Source organism: Sarcophilus harrisii, chromosome 2, assembly GCF_902635505.1.
Source record: "Sarcophilus harrisii chromosome 2, mSarHar1.11, whole genome shotgun sequence".
Classification (NCBI taxonomy): domain Eukaryota; kingdom Metazoa; phylum Chordata; class Mammalia; order Dasyuromorphia; family Dasyuridae; genus Sarcophilus; species Sarcophilus harrisii.
The window spans coordinates 591,529,725-591,543,920 of record NC_045427.1 but is presented as its reverse complement, the minus strand read 5'-3'; the positions used below and the strand labels follow the sequence as shown (position 1 = coordinate 591,543,920).

At 41.2% G+C, this 14,196-nt stretch overlaps 1 protein-coding gene across 3 annotated transcripts in view; it reads left to right on the top strand.

Moving 5' to 3' along the window:
• Nucleotides 1-346: 346 nt before the first annotated feature.
• The window catches only part of CRTAC1 (cartilage acidic protein 1), a 183,025-nt gene continuing 169,175 nt past the window's right edge, over nucleotides 347-14,196 (top strand). For 2 of the 3 annotated variants that reach the window (XM_031956215.1, XM_031956216.1), the window contains exon 1: nucleotides 347-500. In XM_031956215.1, the coding sequence (XP_031812075.1) occupies nucleotides 477-500 (24 nt within the window). In that variant the 5' untranslated portion in view covers nucleotides 347-476. The remainder of the gene's footprint in view (nucleotides 501-14,196) is intronic. The other variant, XM_031956217.1, reaches the window with a different exon arrangement.

Sequence of the window (14,196 nt, the reverse complement as noted above, 5' to 3'; positions counted from 1 at the left end):
GCTGCCTCCTGAAGGTTACGAGACGTGGCTGCGGGGAGCGCTCGCCGTGCCGGGGAGGAGCGCTCGCTTGCCCCCCCACCCCCGAGGCCGCCGCTCCCGCTCCGGCTCCCGGGCCAGCCTGGCCGCCGACTGCCACCGCAATCCCGGCTACTAAATCAGCGCGGGGAGGCGGCCCCTCTGCCCCCCACCCCAATGCCCCCCCTCCCCGAATTCCCTTTCCTGCCATTGGCCGATCCCTCCCTCCCGCCCCCCGCTCCCCACCCCCCGGCTCTGCAGTCATTGGCTGCTTGTCTCCGCCAGCCTTTACATAAGCCTGGGCGCGCTCGAGTGGAGTTGTATAAAGCAGAGCGGCGTCGGGGCGAGAGGGTTGAGTCGAGCCCGGGGCCGGGACAGGGAGCTGGAAGGAGGCGAGCGCCCGCCCTGTCTCCGCGACCCGTCGCCCCCAGACGGTGCGGGGGGCGGAGGGGGCAGTGAGGATGGCACCCGGAACGGACGGCCCCGTAAGTACCCGGCTGTCCCTTGTACCTTTCCAACCCCCCCCCCCCATACCTTTGGATGGAGAAAGTTTCTCCCATCCCTCCACCGTTCCCGGTTCCCCCCCCCCCCCCATTCCCCCAAGCTGGGCAGCAGGGATGGCAGCCGGGGTGAGCGAAGGGGGGAGGAGAAGGAAGCAGTGGCTTCTCTCTCAACTTGAGAAGGGGCGCGGGGTTCTTGAACCCTCGTCTCTTGGCTGGAGATAAGCCATGCAGGGGGGATGTGGGAGGGGAAACCTCTGGAGAAAGGGGGTGCTATGGAATGGGGAAGAGGAAAAAGAGAGGAGAGGTGATGAGATTGGGAAGGATTAGGAGGGAAGGTGAGGGGGGATTGTTGGAGGTCAGATGTTTGGGGAGGGGTAGCTGGCTACAGGATAGGGTGGAGGTGATGGGAGGGAAGCAGGTGAAGAGGACTGAGCTGGGGTAGTAGGGAAGTGACTGATTAGGGCGGTCTCAATCCCCCTGCTTTGGAAGCTCTTGTGCCTGACCAGGATGTCTGTGCCTCCAGTCATTGCATACCCCCGGAGGGGCTGGAGCTCTCCCTTGGGAAGAAAAGCTCCCTTAGGCATGGAGCTATGTGATGTACAGCTGCTGAGCCCCAGCTCCACATAGTATTGCTGCTTGAGCTCCCACAGCCAGTCTCTTCTGCTTGGACTGAGGTGTGGTCTAGCATTGAGCCTGCTTCTGACAAGCTAGATTGCTAGCTTCCTAGAGGAAACTAAGTTCCCTCTCCTGGGGGGTAGCTTAGTGGAGGGGGGTGGAGAACAAGGAAGCCTGGATTTTGGGGGCATGCCCAGCAATGCAGAGGACTCTCTGGGCTATGTGTGAGTTGAAGAGTCCTGTAACAGTCCTGTTTCTGCAGAGCAGAACTCAGGAATCCTAAGTCATCTCCCCCTGGATGGGATCCTACCAACAGTGGTCAGGAGCTCTTGTCAAACATTGCAGGGGGATATGGGGATGCAGAAGAGATCTAGGTATGGCTATAGAACCCTAATAGAGTCCTGATATTTTGGTGCCCCAGGCATCTGGCTCCCGTGTGGCACTGCGGGGGAACCCAACTCTTTAGCAAGGAAGGACCCCGCAGCTTGGGGGTTTACATGAGGGTAGGCAAGTTCTTGAGTCCTAACTGAGGTTTCTTTGGGGCCAAGCTATAGGACATCCAGAATTGGAGCCAGGGCCAAAAGAAAAAAGAAAGCAAGAGACTAGGCACTTGGCAGAACATGGTCTGGAAAAAAGAAGAGACATCATTGGGAGACCTGGCGCTGGGTGCCATGATGGGTTAGGATCAGGGATGGTAAATCCTTAATTAAATCTGATATAAAGAACAACATTACCACATAAACCAATCTTTGGACAGGATGGAGAGCTGGGATCATTCAGTCACTTCCAACATGGCTCTCCAGGGAAAGTTAATCTCTTTCTTTAGTAAAGAAAATCCTTTAAAAAAAAAAAAAAAAAAAAAAAAACAGGTTCTAAAATGAGTTTACCAAGGCAGCAGAGAGGAAGTAGGGTCATCACCCCTAATATATTCCCGATTTCATTACCACCAGTTGAAAAACAGGAACTTTGAGGGAAGGTTCACACCTGTATAGAAGGATGCCTGCTCTGAATTTTTACCTGAAACTCAATCTTAACTTGCTTTTCAATATGTCCTATTGCCTTTGCCCTATCTCTGGACATTGGTGGTTGGCATATGTTCCTAGTGGGACTATTTTAGTCTGAAAGCTGAGTGAGTACATCTTCTATACTCCCAGAAAACTAATTCCATCATCCTTGTACCTGCAATTGACACCTTCCTGGTCTGTTTCCCAGGACCATCACACCACTGGGAATTTGTACAGCTAAATATCTGCTTGATTTGGTCTCTCTAAGTATCTACATCTAGGTTGTACCTGATGTTTATTTATTTATTTTTTTTTGGATGTTTGATTGTGAAGTTCAGGGAGACTGCTCCTGGGGAATGCCTTTAGAGAAGTAATGTGGAATAATAGAAAGAACAATGGACTTAACATCAGAAAACCTGGAGTTCTAGCCATTCTAAAATGGCTAGAATCCTAGCCATTCTCCCTCTGTCTATGGCTTATAAACTGGTGATCTTGGGCAAATTCCTTGACCTTTCTGATCCCCCTTTCCTTATTTGGGAAATAGGGAAAATAATACCTTCACTATCTTAGAACTTGTTCAGATGATATACTGTATAGTCAATGCTTTGTAAAGTAATGATATCTACCATTTATATGACACTTTTTTGTTACTATGTGGCCTGATGCCTTTGTATTTTTAGGATGAATCCCAATATTATTTTTCCTCCCACTAACTTTTCAGGAGACAAGCTATCAGGTCTAAAAAAGCATGCCTGTGCAGAGGCAGCATATCATAATGGAGAAAGTCCAATGAGATTTCAATTCCTGGCTTCAAAACTCACTAGTATTGTGGCCATGGACAGTCTCTCTGGCACGTAGCAAGTGTTTAAATACTTTTTGATTGATTGAAGATCCATTTCCTTATCTGTAAAATGGGGATGAGCCCATTTATACTATCTGCCCTTAAAGAATTGTTGTGAGGAAAGTGCTTTGTAAATCTTTTAAACATGAAATAAATGTAGGTTATTGTCAGTGATGGTAGAACTGCTCCCTGAGTTCCCTTGGATTCTGTGTGGGCCTGGCAAGTGGAGGTAGCTCGGGGGCCTGAAGGACAAATGGCTTCTTGTATTTCTTCCCGCCCCCCCCCCCTACAAAAGTGAGGGTGACTTATGACTTCTCCATTTTTGCTCTTATTCATTGTACTTACAAGGGACCATATGCATCCTAAACCTTGTGAAATTGTATTTTGGTGCGTGATTAGATAAATGTAGGGAGTGCCCCTCCCCACAATACTGCAAAAGATGCTGAGATGTATTGACTCAGCTCTGCCCTCTTGCTGTGATCATTCCTTTGTGCTCCATGGGGTTCTAGTCATTCCTTTTTTAACTAGTCAAGAACAGGACACATATCTTCCTACAATGTTCCAAACATAACTGGCATTCAGTAAAGATGAACTGACAAGAAGTTTGGTGATGTTTTGTGTAGTTGAAGAAAGGAACACTTCCCTCCTTCCCCCCATGCTTTGATTATGTAAATTGGATGAGGAGGAGGTACTATTCCCATAACTCATACAGAAGATCCTATTCGTGCCTGTTATGTTTCTCATAGGGCCATAGATTTAGAGCCGGAAGGAACCATAGAGTTTGTCAAATTCAGTGTCCTCTTTTTAGAGGCTCCCAAACTGGGACTCCCAATGGTCCAAGGTCATATAGGTAAGTAGTAAATGGCAGAACCAGTAATCAAACCTATGTCTTCTGATTTCTGATCTTGTGCCTCTCTATCTTTCCCCTCTGTCCTTGTTTTTTTTTTTTTTCCATCTCCCAAACTGTCTTAATCATTTTTCAGAGAAGTCTTAGGTGGACAAACAATTCCATCATGCAATCCCTATATATATAGATAGAAATAAGAGATACTTTACCCTTTTTAAAATATCCGTCTGTCTGAAAACAGTCTAAGAGAACTCTTCCTGAACCCTGACTAAGGAGGTGTGCTGGAGTAGGAAGGAACTCACTAAGAGATGTCTTGTAGGTTCCACAGGACAATGTCAAAGGCAGAAGGCAGAATATTAATGGGATTCCCCTAGAGCTGTAATCCCTTTAGAGATGGCAGTGGGGGCAAAACACTGCTGGAAGTTTAACTGCTATCTTGATAATTTAACCCATTACTTACTACTATTGTGCTTAGTGTTGGAATGACCTAATGTTTTCTGCTCCCATTTTGCAAGTCAGGTCATCCATCCAAGCTAAGCTGTGAGTAAGCTAGGGGCTGGAATTTGGCATGGCTTGCGGGAGCCCTTGGTAACAGTGTGTACGATTGTGAACCATGCAACAAACCATTGGTTCTTCTTTATTTGGGCTTTGAATAAATAAGAAAACATAGAATTGGAGATAATGTCTGTCCTCCAAAAGCTTAGCCTTTTGGTGAGATAAGACAAATTCCGAAAGACTATAATAAAACATAGAATAGGAAAAAGTAAAAGGTATCCAATGCTATGACATTTTAGGGAAGGAAGAGATCCCTGACTGAGAAAGTCAGAGAAAGCTTCAGGCTACCTAGTTCAGATGCCCTTGTACAATGAGTAAGAATGAAACAGACAGGACAATCCAAGTGAAAGGGGCAAGGTGAACAAAGTCAAAGAGTCAAGAAATCACAGATCATGTTAGGGGAATGAATATATATATATATATATATTTATATGTATATATAAATATATATATATATATATATATATATATATATATATATATATATATATATATTTGTCATCCAGTTTCAGTAAAGGGAAAAAGTAGAATTATAGAATGTTAGCACTAGGGAGAGCTTTAGAGGTCATTTATTCCAATCTTGTTTAATGCATGGGGAAACTGAGAGAGATCATAGAGGTCAAATGCTTTCTTTGTCCAAGGTCACATGGCTAATCAATGACTGGATAATGTAGGAAAGGCTGATCATAAAGGTTTTGAATGCCAGATGAAGGAATTTGGAGTGTATTCAGTAGGGAGCCACTAAAAGTTTTAGAGCAGAGGAGAGATTATGTCAGAATTGGGCTTTTAGGATTAGAAGAAAGACAATTGCTCAGAACTTGATGAATAATTACAATAGTCTTTTCAAGATGATGTAACTGGAGCCTTGATTGGAAATGTGGCAGTAAGAATGGAGAAGAGAAGAAAGGCATGAGCCACTGCAGAGGGAATCTCACAAAATACACATGTATCTCCCATGGGTTGTCCTAAAGTCCAATGCTAAGACTGAAGACAGCTCTCCTCCCTTCTTACCTCTAGTGAGAAGGGAACAGGGACTCTAATCTCAGAAAATGAAATGAGCAGCTCATGTTTTTCCTTTATATCGTCAATGTGTGAGTTATGGATTCATGTTATAATGATGAGAGGTAGGGTTTCTTGGTATACCCGAAGGGATGCCAGTACAGACTCCTAGCCTTCTTGGCAGCTTCTGAGGTTAGAAAGCAGGGCCAGGGTTATCCTTTACTTTAATTTAAAGTGGGACTTAGGAAGCATATGACTAGGGTTATTCCCAGGGGCCTTCAGCCATGCAGACACTATAAAGAATCTGGGCTTGCATTTTCAAATCTTGACCCAAGAGATAAGTAATTATTGAAGCTATATAGCCTCGGAGAATATAATTCTTATAGTGAGATTCTGAAGAAATGGTGGCGTGGATTGGTTCTATGTCCATCAGACCTGAAGTTTCATGAGGGACCATTCTTTTTGCTTTTTCTCTTCAGATGGGGTTGCTTCATAGCGACTTGTTTTCTCCTATCCAAGTTATTTAACCTCTATTTGCCTCAGTTTTTGTAACTGTAACCCTCCCAGGGTTGTTCTAAGGAGAAAATGACATAATATTTCTAAAGTACAGTAAAGAAATTCCTTCTTTCAATATACATTTTGTAACTTAAAGTCTTTTAAAGGCATCTAGGAGATCTCTGGGGAGGCTAAGTGATTTGTGTGATCACATAACTAATATGTGTCAAATGTGGGACTTGAATCCTAGTCTTCCTGATTCTTGTGACTATTGTATTAGTTAACTATTGTGACTACTGGTTAGACTTTACAATGCATATTCCACAACCATTACCTTGATCCCATTTCCCCTTGGATCCTGATGGAGCCTTGGGAGAAGCCAGGCCTTCAACTCAGTGCCCCTGGCCACTTTTCCTTCCTTCCTTCCTTCCTTCTTTCCTTCCTTCCTTCCTTCCTTCCTTCCTCTGCCTTCTTCCTTCCTTCCTAACATTCCTTCTTTCCTTCCTTCCTTTCTTCCTTCCTTCCTTCTTTCCTTCCTTCTTCCCTCCTTCCCTCCCTCCCTCCCTTCTTTCTTTCCTAACTGGGTAAAGTCAGAAGTGAAAGAATAAGGGTACTGGCCCCTACTTACAGCTATACTTTAGAATTCATGTAGAAAAAGAGCTGTAACTAGGTTGAATCAATTGGGTTTTTGCCCCAGGGCATTGATTGTACTAGTGTCTCTCCAGCAGTTAGAAACAACCAAAGTTAGCTAGAGTAATTAGTTAAATCCAGAAGCTACCAGATAATGAATTTCCTCTCCCACCCCCTGCAATTACAATCCAGATAATCTTGTTGTGTCTTCCCTATTCCTTCCTCAAGGAAGCCTCCCTAGTGGTATCCTCAAGGATTCCCAAGGTCTTTACCCAGAGTTTTTGGTACTAAAGTTGCTGTACCCCTTCCTAGCAGCTAGGTGTCACAGTGGATAGAATGCTAGACCTGGAGTCAGAAAGACTCATATTCCCAAATTCAAATTCCGCCTCAGACACTTACTAGCTATGTGACCCTGGGCAAGTCTTAACCCTGTTTGTCTGTTTTTTGGTTTTTGTGTGTTTTTTTTTTTTTTTTGTCTGTAAAAATGAACTAGAGAAGGAAATGGCAAACCATTCTAGTACCTTTGCCAAGAAAATCCCAAATGGGATCATGAAGAGTTGGATACAACTGAAAATGACTCAATAACAACAATAACACCATCCTTTTCTCCAACTGAATTTGTCCTCAAAAAATAGATTTGATTAAGTATTTTGTGTTGATTGTTCCAAGCAAAAACTAGAAAGTTATGGCTCTATATGCTGCTTCCTTCTGTGTGAAATGGACATTCACCAGAGCTTCTTAATCTCTTCACCCCCCTAGGATTTTCATTTGTGAGTACAGCCTTCCTTTGGAAGTTATATTTTATAAGCATAACTCAGGTTGTGACAGACAACATTGAACTATTGATTCTTAGGGAAGGATCTTTCTGTTGGAAGAAGCCTTCCAAAGGACACAGTGATTTAAGAGTACTGACAGCATCTGGTCATTCTGTGTCTCCTGCATGCTGTAGATATGGCTTTATGTGTCCAGCCAGTGGTCTTCTCATTATGTGGAAGGGCCTTATTGGTTGCCTCATTAGTTGAGTAGCAGATATAAGCCGAACTACTTTTCTATAAAGATGGTATGACATTGATAAGTCACCATTACTGAAGTCATAAATGAGGTCCATCCATAAAGTGAGAAACTTATATATAAATAGGAGACTGTATCAAGTATAACTTTTTTTTAAGTGGATGGTGAAATAGATTGCAAATAGAAGAGTAAATGGTGAAAAAATAGGAGCTAGAGCCATGATTTGTGGTCTACCTCGGATGAGGGTGGAGAAGGGAGGGATGGTACTTTATGCCATTGTATCTTGTAGGACTGTTTCCCACCCAAGCATTCTCTGGGTCTGGAGTAAATTTTCCCCTTATGGCACTGGGCCTACAGAAGGACGTCCAAATGGTTTTACTAATCGGAGTCTGGAGGGTTCTATTTCTGTCTCTGCCACTGACTCATTGTATATAATCTTAGGCAAGTCATTTTCCCCCATCAGGCTCCTGTTTCTTTGTATAGTTTGTCTACTCTGCTTTGCTTGGGTGTGAGCGTCTACATGCTGATGGTCAAAGAATAAGAATAGTTGGTGTTTTAATAAAAAAAAAAAAAGCCAAAAGATTTGTCCTTCAGAAACCTTAAGTAGACACCTTTCTTTCTTTCTTTCTTTCTTTCTTTTTTTTTTTTTAAATGTAAGGGATTTTTCCTTGAAAGAAATCACGTTGACTTCATAAGAAGTAAAGCATTTCATTCTTGGAGATATTCCAGTTGCTTGGCCCTGCATGTTGGTTCCAACCCAGGAAATCTGATCAACATCCGGAGGAGAAAGTGATAGCTACACAGATGACAAATGACTGGATCTGTCCCCACTGAGAAAGAGATGGCAACTCCTCCTTCATCCTTTCCTCCTCAGCCATCTCTGTGAGAGAGACGGTCCTGCATGGAACTTCGGTGAAGAATGGGGAAGGGTGTTATTAATTAGTAAAAACCTTGTTTACTGAACAGGCATATTCTTAAAGATCTCTTTCAAAGGACGTTTTGACATATTACTTTAATTAGCCACAGAAGAATCCTAAGTGTAGAGAGTGTAAAATGACCCTTCCTCTTGTTTCCAGTTACTGTTATCTTGGTTTGCTCTCAACAAGCACAGTGACAAGGTCATGGGAATCTGTTACAGAACTCAGGTGGTGCAGCCCATTGGCGGTAGGTGGGACTGCAAGAGAATTACAATAATCACATTTAGGTGATGACTTACCATTACAAAGTATACTCCATCTACCACACTGACTTTATTATAGTAAGTATATTGCATTCAGCCTTGTTCTTTCCCCTGAATCCTGCCTCTGTATTGCCGACTATCTAGATCCAATCATCAGAATGTCCTGCCCATTGCTCCCAAACTAACTTTTTGCTCTTCTAAATGTACTCCTTCTCCCAACTTTGATTCCACCACCCTCATTCCCTCTGCATTCAAAGTAAAAAACCTCAGGTTCATCTTTTTCTTTATTCTCCCATTTTTACAAACCCCAACATACATCATTTGCCAATTTCAGTCAATTCTATCTCCACAATCCCTTGCATCTATCCCTTCCACTTATAGACAGGATGTTCTTAAGGACCTTGGAATGGTATTTTAACTAGCTCCCCATTTCCCATCTCTCCCAGTCTCCTTATAGCTGCCAAAACCTTCCTAATATGAAAGTCTGAGCTACCTTGGCACTTCGTGCTAAAGAAAAAAAACAACACAAAAACCTAAACCTTCAATAGCTCCCCATTGTCTCCAGGATAAAATAAATTTCTCAGACTGACATGTGAGGTCTGTTGTGATCTGACTTCAACCTACCTTCCTGGCCTGATTTTTACAGTATTCTTTGTGTATAGTACATTCTAGCCAAATAAAACTACTAGCTATTCTCTGAATTTGTCCTGTCCTTGTCTTCCTCTCTGCTATTATACAGGCCATTCTCCTTGGTCAGAATGCACTTTTCCCCATTTCTTACTGATAAATTCCTTCTTTTTCTTTATACTCTGACTTAGGTGCTATTTCTTCTATGAAACTTTCCAGTTTCTTTCAGCTCTTCCAGTTGAAAGTAGTCTCTCATTCCTCAAATTTTCTCAATAAAAAACAAAAAAAAAAAACCTGTTTTGGACTGATTATAAAGTGTAATTATATTCTAACTTAGATTGTACCTAATTGTTTGTAAATTACATATGCTGTGGAGGCAACTAGATTCCCCAGAGGTTAAGAGTGTTGGCCTTGGAGATAAGAATACCTGAGTTAAGATCCAGCCTCAGACACTAACAGTGTGACTCTGGGCAAGTCACTTAACCCAGTTTGCCTTAACTTCTTCCTCTGTAAAATGAATTGGAGAAGGAAGTGACAAAAATCACTCCAGTAACTTTTCTAAGAAAACCTCATAGACAACATAAATGGTTATGTCCTATAGGATCTTGAAGAGTCAGACATGACTGGACAAATAAACAACTATATATATTCTCTCTATAAGATGATAAACTGCTTGAGGGGAGGGACTATGTCATTTTTTTTGTCATCTTTGTCCCTCAAGGTTTTAATACAGTACCTTTCACATTGTTGAATATCTGGGTTTCATAGGATTTTGAGCTGAGAGGAATCTTGGAACTCAGCCAGTTCAATGCATTAATTTTACAGGTGAGGAAACTGAGCCACAGAACGTTGAAATGATTTACCTACAGTTCCATCCCCAGTACTAGTTGTACATTGGCCAAGAATGTTTACCCACTACTTTTTAATTCCAGAGCAATGAACTGGAACTGGAACTTATGTTTTAAGATCCTAGGATTTAGAGTTGGAAGAGAATTTAGAGATTATCAGTAAAGCCTCTGTTCTTCAAAGTAATTCACTTTGTTCATTTGAAACAAGTTACAAGTTACTATGCTTTCTAGATATGTGGGTAGCATGTTGCACCTCTAATGTGCTTTTCCTTAATTATTTTTTAAAAATTTATTTTCCCCATCCTTAATTATTTTTCGTTGCTGATTATTTGCTGTCTTTTCTGACCAAACTTTAAATGGACAGGAACCATGTCCCTTCCCAAGCACTTGGAAATATGTGCTTTGTGCATACTAGGTGCTTAATAAATGTATGTTGAATTGAATTGTTGTTGAATTGAATGAGCTTATTTGCTGCTCTAACAGCCTGGCATAGAAGTAGTATTAAATGATTGTGCTCATTTTGTATGCAAAGAAAAAAATCTCAGAGGCAACATCTTAAGGTGGAAAGAGTACCCTGGAGTTAAAAGCCTTGGGTTATAAATTCGGTCCCTGATACTAATGGAGTCATAGTATGGGACAATCCATCAGCTTCAAGCTCCTTCTAAAACTGAACTAACAACTTTAATCAATACAATAATTCAAGACAATTCCAAAGGATTCATGATGGAAAAGGGCAGCTAGGAAGTGTAGTAGATAGAGTAACAAAACTACAGTTAGGAAGATCTGAGTTCAAAATTTCTTAATTTCTTAAATGTGTGGTCCTAGGCAATAATTTAACCCTGTTTGCCTCAATTTCTTCATCTGTAAAATGATCTGGAGAAGAAAATGGCAAACCATTACAGGGTCTTTACCAAAAAAACAAACAAACAAACAAACAAAAAACAAATGGGGTTCACAAAGAGTTGGACAACATTGAACATGATGAAAAAAATGTTATCCACTTTTAGAGAGAGAACTGGTGATTGCAGATTGAAGTATACTTTTTTTGCCTCCCCCAAAAGAAACAAATAATTAAATAAAGCAGAGCTAATGGCAAAAGAACTACAAAGCCTGTCTTTGATCAGTATAGAAGAACCAGGAATCTCTGACAGATTTCACTTCTCTCAGGCAGTTGACAAGGCTATACAGGTCAATAGCTCAATTGCCCCCAAGTTCAGTTATCTTTCAATACATTCCCCAGAAACTGTACCACCTTTTTTTCAGCCAATCATCAAAACAAAGCCTATCTTCCAATCAGTAGGCTCCCAGAACAGCAGTTGATGTCTCTCTTGGTTTCTTTATACTCTTCTTACAGTTGGATTTTCCCCATACTCACCATGCTAGAAATCAGAAGCTCCCGGTGGCCAGTGAACTCACCTTTCCCATAGATATAAAACTTAAATAAAACCACCTTTCTGTCATCTATGAATCCAACAATCCTTATTTAGTCTTTCCACAGATTCCAAACAGTCCTTTGATTTGCCCTTTTGTCAGTTAACCTCTCAAACTCTAAAAACAGTTACTTGCAAATGAGCTGAGCCACCACAATGCCCTGCAGCTTCAGTTATTTCTCTGCCTTCAATAGTTCCTCCCAGTACATTTTCTCACCAACGTTCCTAACAGTCTGTACCACTTCACATTTTATTTAAGAAATGTTTCTTTACACATGGATTTTTATCAGTTTTTCATGCACAAAAGTCCTTTTTTTCTGCCCCTTTCGGTAACCAAACTGTTCACATATGAAAATATATAAATATCTTATATTTGACAACATGTATGATTTTAGGCAAGTCATTTAAACCTTCTGGGCCCCAGTTTCCTCATATAAATTTGCCCTAGATTATATAAGTGATAGAATCAGAACTTGAATCCAAGTTTCTGGGTCTGAGTTTTTTGTACTATATCACATAATCCATTCATTCCTAACCAAGTCTCCACCATGAAATCAGGATGGCAATAGTTTTATTTCTGTCTTTGTCTCCACAGAATCACTGAATTTTCAAGTTGGAAGATAGCTCAGTAGCCACCTATTCATGAATGGAATTCATACTCTAATATACCTGTTAAATAGGCATCTAACTCTGCTTAAAGATTTCCAAGGAAAAGGAACTTCCCACCTCTGAGTCAGCCCATCCTGCCCTTGGCCCCACTCATTTTGGATGTTTTTCTTAACATCAAGCCCATATTTACCTCTTTGCAGCTTCCACACATTGTTCCCTTATTCTATCTTGTAGGGCCAATGAATAAGCATTAATCCCTCTTCCATATGGCAACTCCTTAAAAACTTGAAGACAGCTCTTATCCTCCATGAGTTTTCTCTAAGTAAAATATCTCCACTTTTTCTATCCAATACTTAAACAATCTGGATAAGTCTTTCTCTATCCTGGTCGATCTCTTCTGGATGCTTTCTCCATTTAAAATATCTTCACCCAGAAATCCAGATAAGATTTAACTAGGGCCAAGGACAAAGGGACTATCAACTCTTTGTTACTGGAAGCCGAGCCCCAAGATATATTAGACTTTCTGGCTCCTTAATACACCTGACTCATAATGAGCATGCTGTCCAGCACTGAGCACAATGCCTTGTGCATAGTAGACTCTTAATGAAGTTTGTTTAATTGAATTTTAGATCAAGAAAAGACCTTAAAAATCTAGGCCAAATCCTTCATTTGGTTTGGGAAGAGACTGAAATTGACACTTGCCCAAGATTCCATGGTAACTCAGCCCCATGTTTTTGACCTTGACCCCACTTCTGTGCTCCTTCAGCTATGTCACATAGTCTTCAGGAAGTCATTCATTTGTTCACTGAACATTTATTAAACATCTATTGCATACAAAGCACTATGAAAAAGTGGTAGGTTACAAAGATAAATATGACCTATAGCCTGCTCTTTGGGGGACTGAAAGCTTATCAGTTCATAGAAGATCTGCATTCAAATTAGAATATAAGTGCATAAGAAAATTATAAATAATGTATAATGAGTCCAAATGAAGACATCAATTTTGTTTGGGATGACCAAGGAAAGCTTCATTTGGGATTTGAGCAGAGCTAGGGTGGGGTAGACTACTTCTACTTTTGCCTTCCTCCATTTGGCAAGCAGATAAACAAGTATCTATTAAGTACTTATTTTGTATAAGGCACTGGGCTAAATATTAGAGATACAAATATAAGCAAAAAGAAATAGAGTCTCTGCCCTCAAGAAATTTCTGTTCTTATAGGAGATGGCAACATATAAAGAGAGCTGAAAAAGAGGAAGGTAGTAGTGGCAAAATCCAGCACCAGAAGCAAAAGCAGAGGAAATGAAGGATGTTTACTTGGATCCCTCCCCAAAATGGAAACTCAAATGGAAAGAAATTCACCTATGGGAGAAGAGGACCAGTTGAGGGATGTGGTTAGAAGGATCTAAGTGTTGAAGGAAGTTCTGGGATGATAAGGCAATTGAATTGTCTGGGCTGCACATCTTTATTTGACTTAAATGTGGTTGCTGGAGTAGGGACAATGAGAGATCAGTCCGTTTTCACTTGAATTTTGTCTTATCTTCAGGGAAGGGGTAAGAGACTTGAGATTCACCTCTTTGGTAGGTAGAAATAGTCTCAGAGCTCCCTCTACAGCTGTATTAAACCAAAGGGTTTCTTATTATTTTAGATGTTATTTTAAATATTATATTTTATATAATCTTATAATATCTTATAAAATAAGATCTTATTTTAAATAGCATTCCTAAACACCTTCCTGCTCAAGCTGTTGGTGGAGGTGGCTTCTGAAGCCTTCTGGGAATGTGGTAGTGTGTTCTACTGTGAACAGACAGTATGGTGGCACAGTTCACAAAGGCTTCAAAACTGCTCTCCCTAAGGTTATAAACCATCTTAATGCTTAATGATCATATCTGATGGTCTGGCACAGTCATTTTTCTCAACTTATCTGATGCATTGAACTTTGGTAATCAACCATCCTCTCTTCCTGGATGTTCTGTCTTCTCTGGGATT